At 41.7% G+C, this 14,377-nt stretch overlaps 1 protein-coding gene across 1 annotated transcript in view; it reads left to right on the plus strand.

Annotated features, from left to right (window-relative positions):
- Positions 1 to 6,557: 6,557 nt before the first annotated feature.
- The window catches only part of MYBPC1 (myosin binding protein C1), an 89,166-nt gene continuing 81,346 nt past the window's right edge, over positions 6,558 to 14,377 (plus strand). The window contains exon 1 of the mRNA XM_086461592.1: positions 6,558 to 6,716. Within this exon, the coding sequence (XP_086317718.1) occupies positions 6,558 to 6,716 (159 nt within the window). The remainder of the gene's footprint in view (positions 6,717 to 14,377) is intronic.

Below are 14,377 nucleotides of genomic sequence, written 5' to 3' on the forward strand. Positions count from 1 at the left end.
GCACTGCACTGTCAGCAGTGTCTAGGAGGTAAGGGTGAAGAAGAGGTGGACATGGACATGGGTGGCTCATGTATGCAGAGATGTAAGACTTTTGCTGGCATGCAATTCTGTGGGTGCACAGCCACTCCAAGGGTGAAATGCCAAACTGGACTGATAAGCTGTGGCCATTCAGGGAGAAACTGCACAAGCCCTGGGGTTTGTACACATGAGGCAGCTGCTGGGAGGATCCTGTAGAAGAGGGGAGGAGCACATGAGAGGGCTCACTTTGGCGCATCCAATATATTGTTGTAGTTGTGAGCCTGTGAGAAAAGTCTCTCATAATCACTAATCTCCGTGAAAGGTGCATTGAGCAGGGCTTTCTGGATATTTGCACTGGAGCACTGGCATGTAGGCTGGTCGTTGTAAGGGGTATCACAATTGAAATGCAAGATATGAGACATCTTATCCTGAAAGTCACTTCTGCATTGCCCTCTAAAACCCATTTGATAATGGCTTAGTTCAACTCCCTAAACTTGTGTCTAGTGCCATCAGAGGTGCCTGCAGTTACTTAGTCATATAGAAGAGATGGATTTGACATCAGACTTACTGCTGTCCCACATGCATTGCAGGGGCAATGGGAGGCCATGACGGATACTAGAGGGCACTCTCAGATGACTGTGTGTTTTCATATCTGAGTAACTGAAGTGAGGCAACGACTAGATCTCCCCTGACTACACAGTTGGTAAAGACATGTTCAGATGCAGAAGCTGGTGCTACACTGCCTAAAACTTAAGCACAAGGGTTCTCACCCAAAAAGTCAAAACAAGTGTCTGTTCTGAGCTTCGTATGTGCAGCCCAGGGCAAAAGTGAAATACATCCCCTTGGGATTTCTCTTCCAGGGTTCACAGATCCAGAAAGGAGCATATACCTTAGACTAGAAGCCAAGAACAAAGACTGAGCCATATCTCTGGGGTCCTTGTCTTTGGCATAATACTTTACATGGATCTTCATGTCTCTGTTTATTCCTTTATATATAAAATATTCTTTCTAGCTTACTTTCACCAGGCTGTTTGTGCAGCTTAGTTAATGCAGTAGGTCCTTGTTAACTGATTCTAACAGTCTTTTAAAATCTTGAATATTACCACTTCATTTAACTTTTTGAGTTACAGTCTATCTTTAAAATTCATGCTGGATGTTCTCCAAAAACTTCAAGTCAGAATCTTCTACAGACAGAGTGTTCCCCAAGAGAATCTCATCATCTCCCATTTAAAAGACATCACTGATTTCCAGCCCAGTGCTGACTTGGAGTGAATAGAGGTTACAGGCTTTGGAAATACTAGTAGAAACCGGCACTGATTTCCTGTTAAAGCCAATAGGTGTTCATAAATAAAGCTAGGTGGTGCCACCATGTTCTTGTCATTCAGCCAGATTAAGTATGTTACATAAAAGATGACATTTGTTAGTGCAGAAAGGGAGTATGCTGTTCCTTTCACTGTATAATGTACATAAGAAGAAGGTAAATCTTCAGCATCTGTCGAGTTCAAGGGGAACCACAAAGTTGTGAGGGGCAGGTCAGGCTCATAGAGTAAGTGTCGACAACTGAATAACCCTCATTTCTTAGTGAGAAGGTGAAGGCCTCCACCAAAGCAGAGATTCACTGCTGATTATTGCAGATCTGCTTTGTGCTCACAGTGAATGGTGCTGCCTTTTCAGTTAAGTCCCCTGCAGACTATGTTCACTCTTCTCAGTGAATCAGTGGGACACCTCCAGTAGTTCACTGAAGGTTGAAAGGAATTTGATTTTTTTCACCCATTACAAAAGAAAAAAGATCTGGATAAATTGAAGAAAAATCTAGCTCCATGTAACAGACATTTTTGGAATTAAGAGATCACTATGCAGTATTTCATGCCTATCTCAATTATCTTCCAGAATAGGAAGCGGATGTTTATAAACTGCAGACCTCAAACACAACGAGGGTATAATTTCCCACTAAACCTAACACTATGTGTGTGTAGGTTGCAGCTAAGAGGGACAGTCCCAGTCCCCTGCCTGCGACTGTGCACTCGCTTTGCCTCATATCTACCAATCACAGGCCTGCTAGAGAATATTGTTTCAGCCAGCTAAGCCATCAGAAATAAAGTACCTTCTGCTCCAAATGAGTAGGATTCACTCAGATCAGTAAATTGAACTGACTCACCCTGCATAGTCATCAGGTCCAGCACAAGGAAGGGAACAAGACCTCCTGGCTGAAGGAGGAGAAGGGAGAATGGAAGGGAGAATGGCCCCATCCTGATAGCAGCGGTCTGCAGTGGCACTGAGTTACGTGTATCAGGAAACTATACCATTAATATGTCAAACAAATTAGCCTAGTGTATTATACTGTTATATTTATACTACAGTTATGCCAAGAACAAGTGATTTAATAGTTAGAACATAATACCAGCCCCAGAACTTGATAGCTTTTATCCCTTCTACAAGTATGCAGCAGTATTTTTTAGGCATTGTAAATAGTAATAACGTATCATAGCAGCAACTGAGATTAAGGTTCCACTGTGCAAACAGGTACTAATACCCATGCCATAGGCTCTCTAAGGAAACAAAGAAGTTACGATGGTAGCTATAGGGTAAAAGAATGGGTTATCATCCCCACTTTACACAGAGAGAACTGAGGTATACCTCAGTTGAGGAAGCTGATGATGACGATGTGTATGAACTACTTTCAACATCTGGGAATTGAATGTATTTCTGTTAAACACCTTCAGAGAGTGATCATTATATAGTGAGGGTGACCTCTGAATGGGAACATTTCTGGGCTCCCAAATGGTTAGAGCAAATTTTAAAGTCAAGGGAGGTGATTCTCCCCCTCTGCTCCACTCTCATGAGACCCCACCTGCAGTGCTGCATCCAGCTCTGGGGCCCCCAGCATAAGAAAGACATGGAGCTGCTCAAGTGGGTCCAGGGGAGGGCTGTGGAGATAGTAAGGGAGCTGGAGCACCTCCCCTGTGAGGATCGGCTGAGAGAGCTGGGGTTGTTTTTGAGTTGGAGAAGAGTTGAGATTTGGAGAAGAGAAGGCTCCAGGGAGACCTTATAGTGGCCTTCCAGTACTCAAAGAAGGGGCCTGCAGGGAAGGTGGGGAGGGACTCTTGATCAGGGAGGGTAGTGATGGGACAAGGGATAATGGTTTCAAACTGAAAGAGGGGAGATTTAGATTAAATGTAAGGAAGAAGTTCTTCACTGTGAGGGTGGTGAGACACTGGCACAGGTTGCCCAGAGAAGCTGTGGCTGCCCCCTCCCTGACAGTGTCCAAGGCCAGGTTGGATGGGGTTTGGAGCAACCTGGTCTAGTGGGAGGTGTCCCTGCAGGGGGGCTGGAACTGGATGATCTTTAAGGTCCTTTCCAACCCAAACCATTCTATGATTCTATGATTTTCAGCCCCTTCGCGCCCCTTAGATGTTGTTCTTTGCATGCTAATTATGACACTTGGAATTACATCATTCATTCTGAATTACTGAAATATTTATCTATGTCTACGAAGTATTAAAGTTAGTAAGACTGCAATATTTAAAATTCTGAAGGAGGCTAAATAAAGGGATTTTTATATCAATGTGTTTCTAATACTTTCGTACAGAGGCTTGCAACAATTTTAACACAGTTTGGTTTTGTATAAGCACTAATTACAAACTCTGCCTCTGTCACTGCAATAGGTCTAAAATTGTCTCAGAATTGTTAATCAAGGTTACCTGGAACCACCTGTGCTTACATTTCCCATTATACAGGGTGTGCATCTTTGGGTGCAAGAGGTATGTGAACAATTTTGACACTGGTACATGCTAATTGTAACCAGTAGGGAAGCAGACTTGGGAAAAAGAAAAAATTGGGGAAAATTTGTGTTATTGCTGTGATAGTTATGGATTGCAGGAATTTCCAGGGCTAAATTTCTACAGGCGTGTTTTTGAAATTCTGCAGACTTCCAGTAAGACAAATCAAATGCGCGGAAAATAATTTAAAATTAATCCACTAAGTTCAATGGTGAAATGCTATATTCACATTGGAAAACACAGAAAATGCAATTCTGAGAGAGAACCCGAGATCAAAGTCCTAGGTTTATAATGATGAAGGGGAGTTTTTCTCATCCCAAGCCTTATTGGCCAGTGCTGGAGACACCATACCAGTGTGATACACCATAATCTGCTGGGGCAAATCACGTGCTCTTGTAAGCTGCTGAGGTAAATTTCACATGCTTAATGAACAGATCAAATCAGCGATGAAGAAACTTCTGTTTGATATACTGCATCAGGCATTCACAACTAGACATATTTTGGTATGATGGAGCATGTAAACCCAGAACGGGTCTTGCTTACCTAGGCATAGCTCAGGTGAGGAGCTGCTCCCAATTTCACCTGGAAGTAAGAACAAAAATCTGGGCTGCAATGCTTCTGTCCTCTCCTGGCTGCAGGATCCTTTCTCAAGTTTCCTCTTAAAACCAGAGTGAAATAAGCTCTGGCTCTCTTGAAGTCAGTGGCAAAATTCCCATCACTTTTCCTTTTTTACCAATCCTCATCTTAATTTTTTTCTTACTGATTCAGCCAAGCAGTCAACAGAAAGGAACTCTTCTCCTTTCTCCTCCAGCCGTTTTGCCTGCTGCCCTGACCTAGGGACTAGCTTTTGACTTTGGTGCCGACTGCCTCACTGCGCTGGAATTTACTGTCAGAAAGGAAACACTCTGGCTGCTATAGGACACCATGGGGCATGTGTTGCTTACACAGTAATGTCACCCTTTGGGTCATTGTAAGGCAGAAGGTAAAGCTGACAAGTGGTGTTTATCTGTCAACGACATCTTGTACATGCCTTGAAGTGTCTCCAAGCCGACTGACTTGGAAAAAAAATGCAATCTAGGCTTTAAAGTTTAATCTTCCCTCATCTTGCTACATGGAGTAAGACACCATTTGTGGATGCTACATCTATGCAGAAAATATTTCTCATCACTTCTCAACCAAGGTCATGTCTCATTTACATGGCAGAAAAGTAGAGTGCTGGACAGAGTAGGAAAGTTGTCTTTTCCTGGCAGGTCTACAGCACAAGGCTGGGATTAAACTAATCTGGCCAGGTAAATGCAGGTGTCTCCCTTCAACACCAATAAGTTCAGCAAAGATGTCAGACAAAAAGGACCACTTTCACAAATTAGATGGGGATTTAAAAAGTAACAGATATCCTGAGATGCAGCATTCTTCCATGCTGAAGTACTTCCCTCTCTTGCAAAAGTAGAAGTTGTGCATTTTTTGCTTGTACATTTGTAGTGGAAGCACTTGCCAGCATGGTAGAAATTGAAATAATTGATTTGTTATTTTTATCGGTAGAAAAGAAAAAATGCTCTGTGGATTATCAGTGATATCAAAAGAAGTAAATTCACAAAAATCTATATTGTCCTGTTTTAAACAGAGTACATGGCAAAGGCAGAATCTGAGCACAAAATGATGTCACTATGTGCAGTTCTGCTGTAGACATGGAGAACAGGATTTTCAGGCCTTGTGCCTGGTGGGAGTGGGTGTGGGACTTAAATGGGGCATGGGCACTGTCAAACCTCATTCCAGTGTCCTCCTGGGGAAGTGCATTTATGGGTTCCTCCTCATGGGAGGGAAGGCTCCATCTCCTGCTACTTCTTATCCTTCATCCTTGGGCTCAGTAAATAACTGTTTCCTAGAGGCTTCAAGGCTCTGGATATTAAAACTGGTGAAAAATGGTTTTCTCTTATGTGAGATTTCAAAACTTTGGATTCTTTATCAGTAAAAAACCAAGATGCTGTTTATTTTTTAACGAAGATACACAGACACACCAGCATTTTGCGGGTTATTTCCAGATTTTGTCCTATGCAGACAGGGAATCCTTTCCCATTCTCTTTTAAACTGATTGTTTCTGCCCAACTTTCTTATTTCAATCGATCAGTATCTCTTAATATCAAAACTTTTCAGTGGAAAATTTTTCAATAGAGTCATGAAATCATAGAATATCTTAAATTGGAAGGGACCCATTAGGATCACCAAGTACAACTCTTTGCTCCTCACAAGACTACCTAAAACTAAGTCATATTTCTAAGAGCGTCATTTGGTTAAATAATTTGGTTAAAGATTTCTCTCAGAGATCTTCTGGGAATGTCCTGGTCCTTTGGCTTTGTGACAAGACAAAGATTTTTCTCTGGTAACAAACAGAAAGTGACTTACTAGAATAGAGACTGAAGTAAGTGAGAGAGTTCGGTCCTAGGAATAGCAGCAAATATGAAGTTTTGGATACAGATCTAGCAGCTGCAAGAGTAAATAAGGGCTTTGGATGTTTGACCAAGGGAATTTATTAAAAACAGACGAGAAAGAATGATTTAATTATCTAACGCCTTGGTTAACTGCTGTTTGGAAACTGCTCAAGGAGCTGAACAGAGTTAAAATAGGATACTCATATTTTGGAAAGAGACCACGGAAGATTAATTGGGGCAGGCATGGAAGGGAAAGGCTCAGAGAGCTTAGCATGTTTGGCCCCTGAGGTGGCTGAGAAGAGGGCTTACGGTGATACACAAAAGCCATACTGCGATGAGGACACATTTTGGCCAGAAGACATTCACTTTACAGAAGGGCGAAATACAAGGTCACAAGGCAACTTATGGAAGAAAGTATCAAGTTATGAGAAGGGACGTTTCCACCCAGGAACGTGAGGCAGCCTGTGCAAACAGGGGTGCTTTTAGCAATAGGGTAAGTTAATGAAAGCATGGCTGGGAATGGCACAGCCTCTAGTTCTGTCTACTGAGGTAGAGAAGGTGGGCTAGAAACAAGGTGGAGCTCAGTTCTTTTCACCTCACGATTTCTGTGAAGGGTCTGGCTCAGTCATTTGGCAAGTAGGCTGGCGGCTGAGTCAGAAGGGGGTTCACGGTCCTTTCACTTGCTCAGGAGTTGTGTGTTCAGCACAGAGGAGCTAAATGCTTCCTCTTCTGGCTCAGCTCCTTCACAAGATGGGTTGCAATCAAATCAGCTTAGTGACTGCCATATGCAGGGGAGCAGAGCAGGACCGCAGGAAAAAAAAAAAGAAAAAAAATCAGAACTTCACAGAATGAATAGATAAATGCATTTTTTAACAGAGAATGTACAGGTTGGTTGGACGGATAACTGTAAGTACGTTTATACATCTAAGCCTAAGCTTAGAGATGACCAAAATGGAAAAAAAAAAAAAAAAAAAGGTCAGGCATTTCCTTCTTTTCAGTTTTTTTCTTCTTTTTAAACAGTCTTGAAGCAATTTGGTCAATTGTTGTCTGAAATCAACACCTCTCCTGTATGCAGTGATAAGGCAAGTTTCGTGACTGCCATGCACTTTGTAAATGTGGAAAAGAAATAGGCAAGCTCTGAGTGACGTCTATCCAATAGCACTAAAGTAGTAATAACTGTTACGGCACAAGCAGGATGGGGTCAACATTGTGACAACATTTGTGCAGGAAATAAAATAAACTAAACTGACTAGGTTGTCTTAGACTGGAGCATGAAGTATCTGCAGGTGCTTGAAGCATGGACTCAGCTGTGAATTAGACTCAAACAAATGAAATGTGGCTTACTTTCTCAGGAAACTGTTTTCCCTGTCACTCCAAGTGTTAAGTATCACAGTCTGAATCTACCCCAGTGGCATCTTTTATAACACTATTAAAAACTCCCTTACAGGAAAGTTCAACACTGGAATTTTTTATCAGAGCAAAAGAGAAAGTAACATGAAATGCAATGAATTATACAAGTATAATGTAGGGATAGGAAAGAGTAAAAGGATGAGCAAATTTTAGATGGTTGCTACTCCACTGTTTCAATTTATTTTGTGCAGTTGAAGAGCCTTTTGTTTGCACTCTCAGCTAGCCTTTACAATACAGAGACCTCAAGAAACACCGTCTCTCCACACACTACAAAGGCAACTATAGTATTTAACAATTTTTTTTCTACCCATAGCCTATCTTCTTCCCTTGCTGCCTAGCAGAGCTTATAAAGCCAATTTAGTTTTTCTAGCTACGTCTATACCAGTAAATAAAGCAGGGCTAGGGCATGGGTTCAAGTGTTACAGAATCATATAACCATAGAATGGTTTGGGTTGGAAAGGACCTTAAAGACCGTCTAGTTCCTGCCCTGCTGCCGTGGGCAGGTACACCTCCCACTAGACCAGGATGCTCAAAGCCCCATCCAGCCTGGCCTTGAACACTGTCAGGGAGGGGGCAGCCGCAGCTGCTCTGGGCAACCTGTGCCAGTGTCTCGCCACCCTCACAGTAAAGAATTTCTTCCTAATATCTAATCCAAATCTCCCCTCTCTCAGTTTGAAACTATTACCCCTCATCCCATCACTGCCCTCCCCGATCAAGAGTCCCTCCTCACCTTTCCTGTGGGCTCCCTTTAAGCGCTGGAAGGCTGCTATAAGCTCTTCCTGGAGTCTTCTCTTCTCCAGGCTGAACAACCCCAGCTCTCTCAGACTGTCCTCATAGGGGAGGGGCTCCAGCCCCCTGAGCATCTTCATGGCCCTCCTCTGGACCCACTCGAGCAGGTCCATGTCTCTCTTATGCTAAAAGCCCCAGAGCTGGACACAGCACTGCAAGTGGGGTCTCATGAGAGTGGAGCAGAGGGGCAGAATCCCCTCCCTCGACCTGCTGGCCGCGCTTCTCTTGATGCAGCCCAGGATGCGATCGACTTTCTGGGCTGTGATCGCACGTTGCCAGCTCATGTTCAGTTCTTCACCCACCAGCTCCCCCAAGTCCTTCTCCTGATCCACTCACCGCCCAGCCTGTATCTGTGCTTGGGGTTGCCCCGATCCATGTGCAGGACCTTGCACTTGGCCTTGTTGAACTTCATGAGGTTTGCATGGGCTTGCCTCTTCAGCCTGTCGGGGTCCCTCTGGATGGCCTCCCTTCCCTCCAGCGTGTGCACTGCACCCCACAGCTTGATGTTGTCAGCAAACTTGCTGAGGGTGCGCTCGATCCTGCTGTCCATGTTGCTGGGTTGTCCTGTGATTATTCTTGCTGGGGGATGGTTTGCAGGCTCCCTGGTACTATTTCGGCTCAGGCCAGCTAGCACTCTCCCACCTATGCCTAAGCATAGCTCAGGCACATGCCAGCAGCCATTCCCTGTGGACATTTTGTCTGCAGTCTCCCAGTTTTGGGGTAGAAAAGGAGGTTTGCTGTGCAGATGAGAACCACACACTTTCACTTGGCCTCTAGGCTAGCAAGTGGTCTCAGTACTGATTTATTTAGTACTATAAAGGTAGTCTATGAATTAGATTCTGTCTTCCTTAAACAAAGCTCTTTAACCCTGTAAGGATAAGCATTGACCTCCAACACTTTCTCACCATGAGATTGTGATGGAGGTCTTCTCTAACCCGTCCAGTGCTAGACTGTGACCATACTTAATCCTGTTTGTATTAGCATGAATCTCCAGACGTGTAGTTCTCAGCACCTCTTGACACATGGGTGAAATGCAAAGCAAAATGTCTTTACATCTTACAAGGGGCCACTAATGAAACACCATGCTGGAGAGAATCAGCAGTTACTCTTTATCCTCCTCTGGTTGCAGCCATCACAGCGTTCAGTGCCTGGATATGAGTAGGAGAAAGGGGAACAAGAAAAAATTAGGTCTGTTTCTGCACCGATTCCCTGCTGCCACCACACTCATACACAGGGGGACAAAATCCCCAGTTTCCTGTTCAGAGTAGCACTCTGCTTTCCAAGAACAGGAATTATTTCAGTGATATAAGGAGGTTTGCCTAGATATGAAACAAAGGAGGAAAATAGCTTTAAAATTGCTTGTTTAGGTTCTCATAGGCACTGCTCTTGCCTTTCTCTGTATTTTATAGTCACATGAATCAGTCGAATAATAAAACACCACAATGAGTAGAACAGAAAAAGCCAGATGATAACCTGGTCTCTTAAAAAAAAGAATGGAATGCTCATCCCTTTTAAGATGTCTATAAAATGGGTAAATAGCCAGAAAACAACAGATTGTAGAGGAAACAATCATGCATTGGCTACAGGATAAACAGGTACATGACCACTATTACATTTCTAACTCGTATTCAAAGATATAAAATAAGTTTTTCATAATATTTGGGTGTATTTAGACACTGAGCAGTCTGTCTAGTAGCCTAGTTCTCACTGACAAGTGATAAAGACATGAACATGTCTTTCAATAGCATGAAACCCTTGAGCATCACTTCAGCTGTTGCACTGATTACTACAGTTTTGTCTCAAAATCCTAAAAGGGCATAAGAAAATAAATCCTAGTACCTCCCGACTATCTTGACCTGCATTCCTGTTGCTTGCATATTCATAGTTTAAGTAGGAGTTTAAGAGGAGGGCAGCCCAGTAGCTTAGTTTAGTGACTTGGTGCATGTGCTACAGATAGGATTTCCATTCCCTCTGTCTAGTTTCCTGGCTTGGCAAAGGCAAAGAACGTTGCATCTCCTGGATGCGTGGAAAAGAGAAGATCTCTGCTCTCAGCAGTGACCTCTCTAGTTAATGAGGTAGCAGTCCTGCAAGGAACACTATAGTCTCTACTGAAGCCAAAATGAGAGTGGCTATAGGGAAAGAACCCAAGAAAGTGTAGCAAATGTAAAAAGAAAGGACATATGGAGGGTCTTCCCTGCTCCAAACAGGAACACAATAATCCTTCTTTCTTCATTAATACTGCAAAGTACTCCTCACTCCATCTCTGCGTACCACTTTCCCTTAAAGGAAGGAAATGAAGTTTTACTGCAGGCATTCTGCCTGTACGTACTTGTGCCTTTCATGTTGTAGAAAAAAGTGTAAATGCATACAGGTAGTTCCTGTAAGTTCTGCAGGCAGGAGGGGCTCTTCAATAGTGTGGCAGTCACTTTTTCATCCTCTATCTGCGTGTGTATGCATGTCTGCGTGTTACAGAGAGAGACACAGGGGGCGAGCGGTGCAGCTGAATTTAGAAAGCTATAGATGTTCTCATCAGCCCCATGCAATGCAGCAGAGATTCCTTCCAAAAGCCAAGGGAGCAGAGGCTGCAGACAACAGATGTGAGAGGGGTTCCCATAACTGTCAGTTTTCAAAGCGTTTGCACTGAAAAAAGAGGAGGTGCTACTTTGATTGATATTTCAGTCTCAGTATATAAAGCAAAGGAATTCTTCTTACCCTCTGCTTGTCATACTGATCTGCACTCTCTCAGCTGGACTTGGGGCTACTACTTACTGCATCTGAAAGGCTGAAACTCACTGGGAATAAAGAATTCTTGTAAAAATGCCGGAACCCACCAAGAAAGATGGTAAGCATAACAAATATTACCTGAATGTTTCTTAATTACAGGAATTATGAGTACGCAAACACAAAACACCTTTTAGACCATCTTGCATATTTCAGCAACAAATAATATCTAAGAGTGATAGCCGTGTAACATCATTATATCATTAGAGATCACCAATCCTTTTAAACCAAGAAATTACTTTCAGATAGGGGTACAGCACAAAACTGTTTTGGCCTCCAACTATTTCGGACAATAAACAATGGCTCTGCAGAGATATTGAGAAACCACTTTATTGGGCAAACACTGTATTCACTTTTTAAAGACTGCAGGATTTTTGTAGTGAAATTAGTGTTTTCTCTACAGCTAAGATATCTAGACTCTGGAAAACAAGGAATAAGCATTTCTTATGGTTTAAAAAGTCAGTATGTTGGTATGTTTTTCATAAAGTTTTATAAGTTATTGAATAGAAAGGGTGTGTTCATGAAACATTTTTAAGGTTCTGATGAAAACATATTCTATATGTCTAATGCATAAGTGAAAAATGTAATAAGCTTTTCTGTACAGGTCAAACTGGAATGATACATTTTGCCGCACTAGAGAAATTATTATTTTATGTTTCAGAAGGATAGTTAAAGGCCCCTTTTGTGACACTATTAAGTTCATAACAAAGAAACTGAGTATGTAGTCTGCTAGCAAGGTACAGAGGCATAAAATGTTCAGGGTCTATTAATTCAAAACTTTTTAAAAGCTAGTATTTGGTTTTTACTATTTTGAAAATTAAAGCTAAATAAGCTTCTTATATTTGCATTACTCCTATAGCCCTCCTTTTATTTTTCTTTCAAATTTAGAAATTTTTATAAGAATTTTTGATGATTATTGTTCAGCATTGCCAATATACATAGCTTCTATATAGTCATAAATATGCAAACTGTAGATGCTTTGCATGTGTTGGCAGACAAGAGGTGTACAGACATGTTCCCTAATGCATTCCCAAATGCAAAACTGAGTTTCATCTTAAAGATAATCTTGTGGAAAGTATGGAAGTCATTAAATACCATTTATTTCCCATCAATTCTGAAAGATCTGATAGGCCCATGCGTAATTTAAACGAGTATATTTGATTTAATACTGACCTATCAAGTAGCATTTGCTTTATTTTAAAAGTATTTTTGAAATATTTTCCAGTTTTGTGGAAGGCAAGAGCAGAGCAACTATCAGGAGCATTAGACAGTTTCAGCACCTTGTTGGGCTGGGGGCATATGAAGACTAAACTTTTTGCACAACTGAGTTTTAAGCAAGTAGTGTTGACAGACCAACGTGATCACTTTACTTACTGGCCCTCCTTAGTGCTCGAGGACAATGATGGATGAAGTATCCTTCTGAAAATAGCTACACCAAGTGCATGTATTAATACAAGAGCTTAATCTTCTATATCAAAGCTAGAGCCAAGACCCTTCTAGAGTGTCTTATTTGTAATTCAAATGATTTACACATGTATTAAGTGTCCTTTTTATTTGACCTGTTATTTGACTGGATATTACAGAGTTTAATCAGAATGCATCCTGTGGCTGCCAACTAAAAAAAACAGCCCCAAAATATTGCTGCACTTTCAAAAGATATGTGCTTTGGAGAAAATTTGTTAGGAGGCTCTTGTTTCTAAAGGTTATTATTCTGTTTAAGACTAGATTGTTTCAAAGATGTTCTTACAATGCAGTGATTACAAATGCAGCTCCGTGATCGTGTTACAAAATAAGTTTAGCAACTGTAAACACCATTATAGTAACAGCAGAATAAATGTGATTTTTGATGAGTCAATATTCAGGAACATAAAAACTATTGAAGCCTTCTGTCCTGATAGAGCTAGAGTTCAGAAGTAGTAACGGACTCTAGAAAGCGCTATGTAGAAGTTGTACGCTGATTGTTCCTCATTGCACCCAGCTTATTTGCAGCCAGTAGCTCAGGGTGACAACAGGTTTGTCTTATTGCACATAAGAGATGAGCTGCTTCCTAAAGATTTTTCATTGATGAAGAACTCACCTGATCTGGTGGCAGTACTTATATACTAAGTAAAAGTACTTAGTATATTAGTGGCAGGAGTATTCGGTACCAATAATAGTACAATACCACTGCTACCACTCACTAGCTCTACCAGTAAGAATTCAGAACCTCACATGTCCATCAAATGCCTGTTCTCAAGGTAATTTCCAAGGCATGAAGGATTGGAGGCAATTAATTAATGAATGTGAACCCTGGAGTGATTACATTCTGGAAGGTATCACTGGAAGGACTCTCTGAGAAAACTTTGGGGAACTTGTTGGCAGACTACAATAGAAAGCAGAGAAAGAAAAAAAAGGCTTAAGGCTTCTGCATCACATGGGCACCTAAGCAGTATTGTTCTGACATTTCCAAAAGAAGGAATCTACATTAATGACCCCATACTCCTTATTCTCATAGGTCCCGCCTGCTGAAAACAGCACTCACAAGAGCAAGCAGCTGAGAAATCAGAAACTGGCTAGCATTTGAATGTTAAGAGAATTTCAGCTTTGTTGGGTTTTTTTTTGTCACTGCAGTCTCTGAAGTGCATAGCTAGATTTTTCAAAGGCAGTTCTGTAGCAACCTCCCAGGCTTTTTTTTTTTTTTCTGGACAAATGCTCTTTGAGCTATTTTAAGATTATTAGATTACCCAAGTGAGAAATTTCCTGACTTGGTGAGAGTGCAGCCTCACAATGTGCTCTTAACAAATAGGATCACCAAATTAAACACACCACTCAGCTTCGAGAAGGTTGCTGGAGCACTTCAGCCTGATGGAATTTGTCACTGTAGAAACAGGCTTCCAGGAGTAACGATTTAAGGCCTTTATTGTACTACTAAAAAGTCAAAGTCCTATATATTACATTAGGTGTGGCTTCTCTGGTGTATATTGTCATGCCATTGTAAGATAGTTTCGTCTTAGCCTGTTCAAAATTTCATATTTGGAAGGTGAATTTTGCATCAATGGGTTAACTGATCCCAGTGGATGACTAGGATAGGACTGTGATGCCAAAGACCTTTACCAGTGCATTTAAATGTAACAGCCTTTAGTTTTCCTGGTGACTACTAAAATAACCCTCCCTCATATAATTACTTCCTGTAAT

Source organism: Leptosomus discolor, chromosome 1, assembly GCF_034619465.1.
Source record: "Leptosomus discolor isolate bLepDis1 chromosome 1, bLepDis1.hap2, whole genome shotgun sequence".
Classification (NCBI taxonomy): domain Eukaryota; kingdom Metazoa; phylum Chordata; class Aves; order Leptosomiformes; family Leptosomidae; genus Leptosomus; species Leptosomus discolor.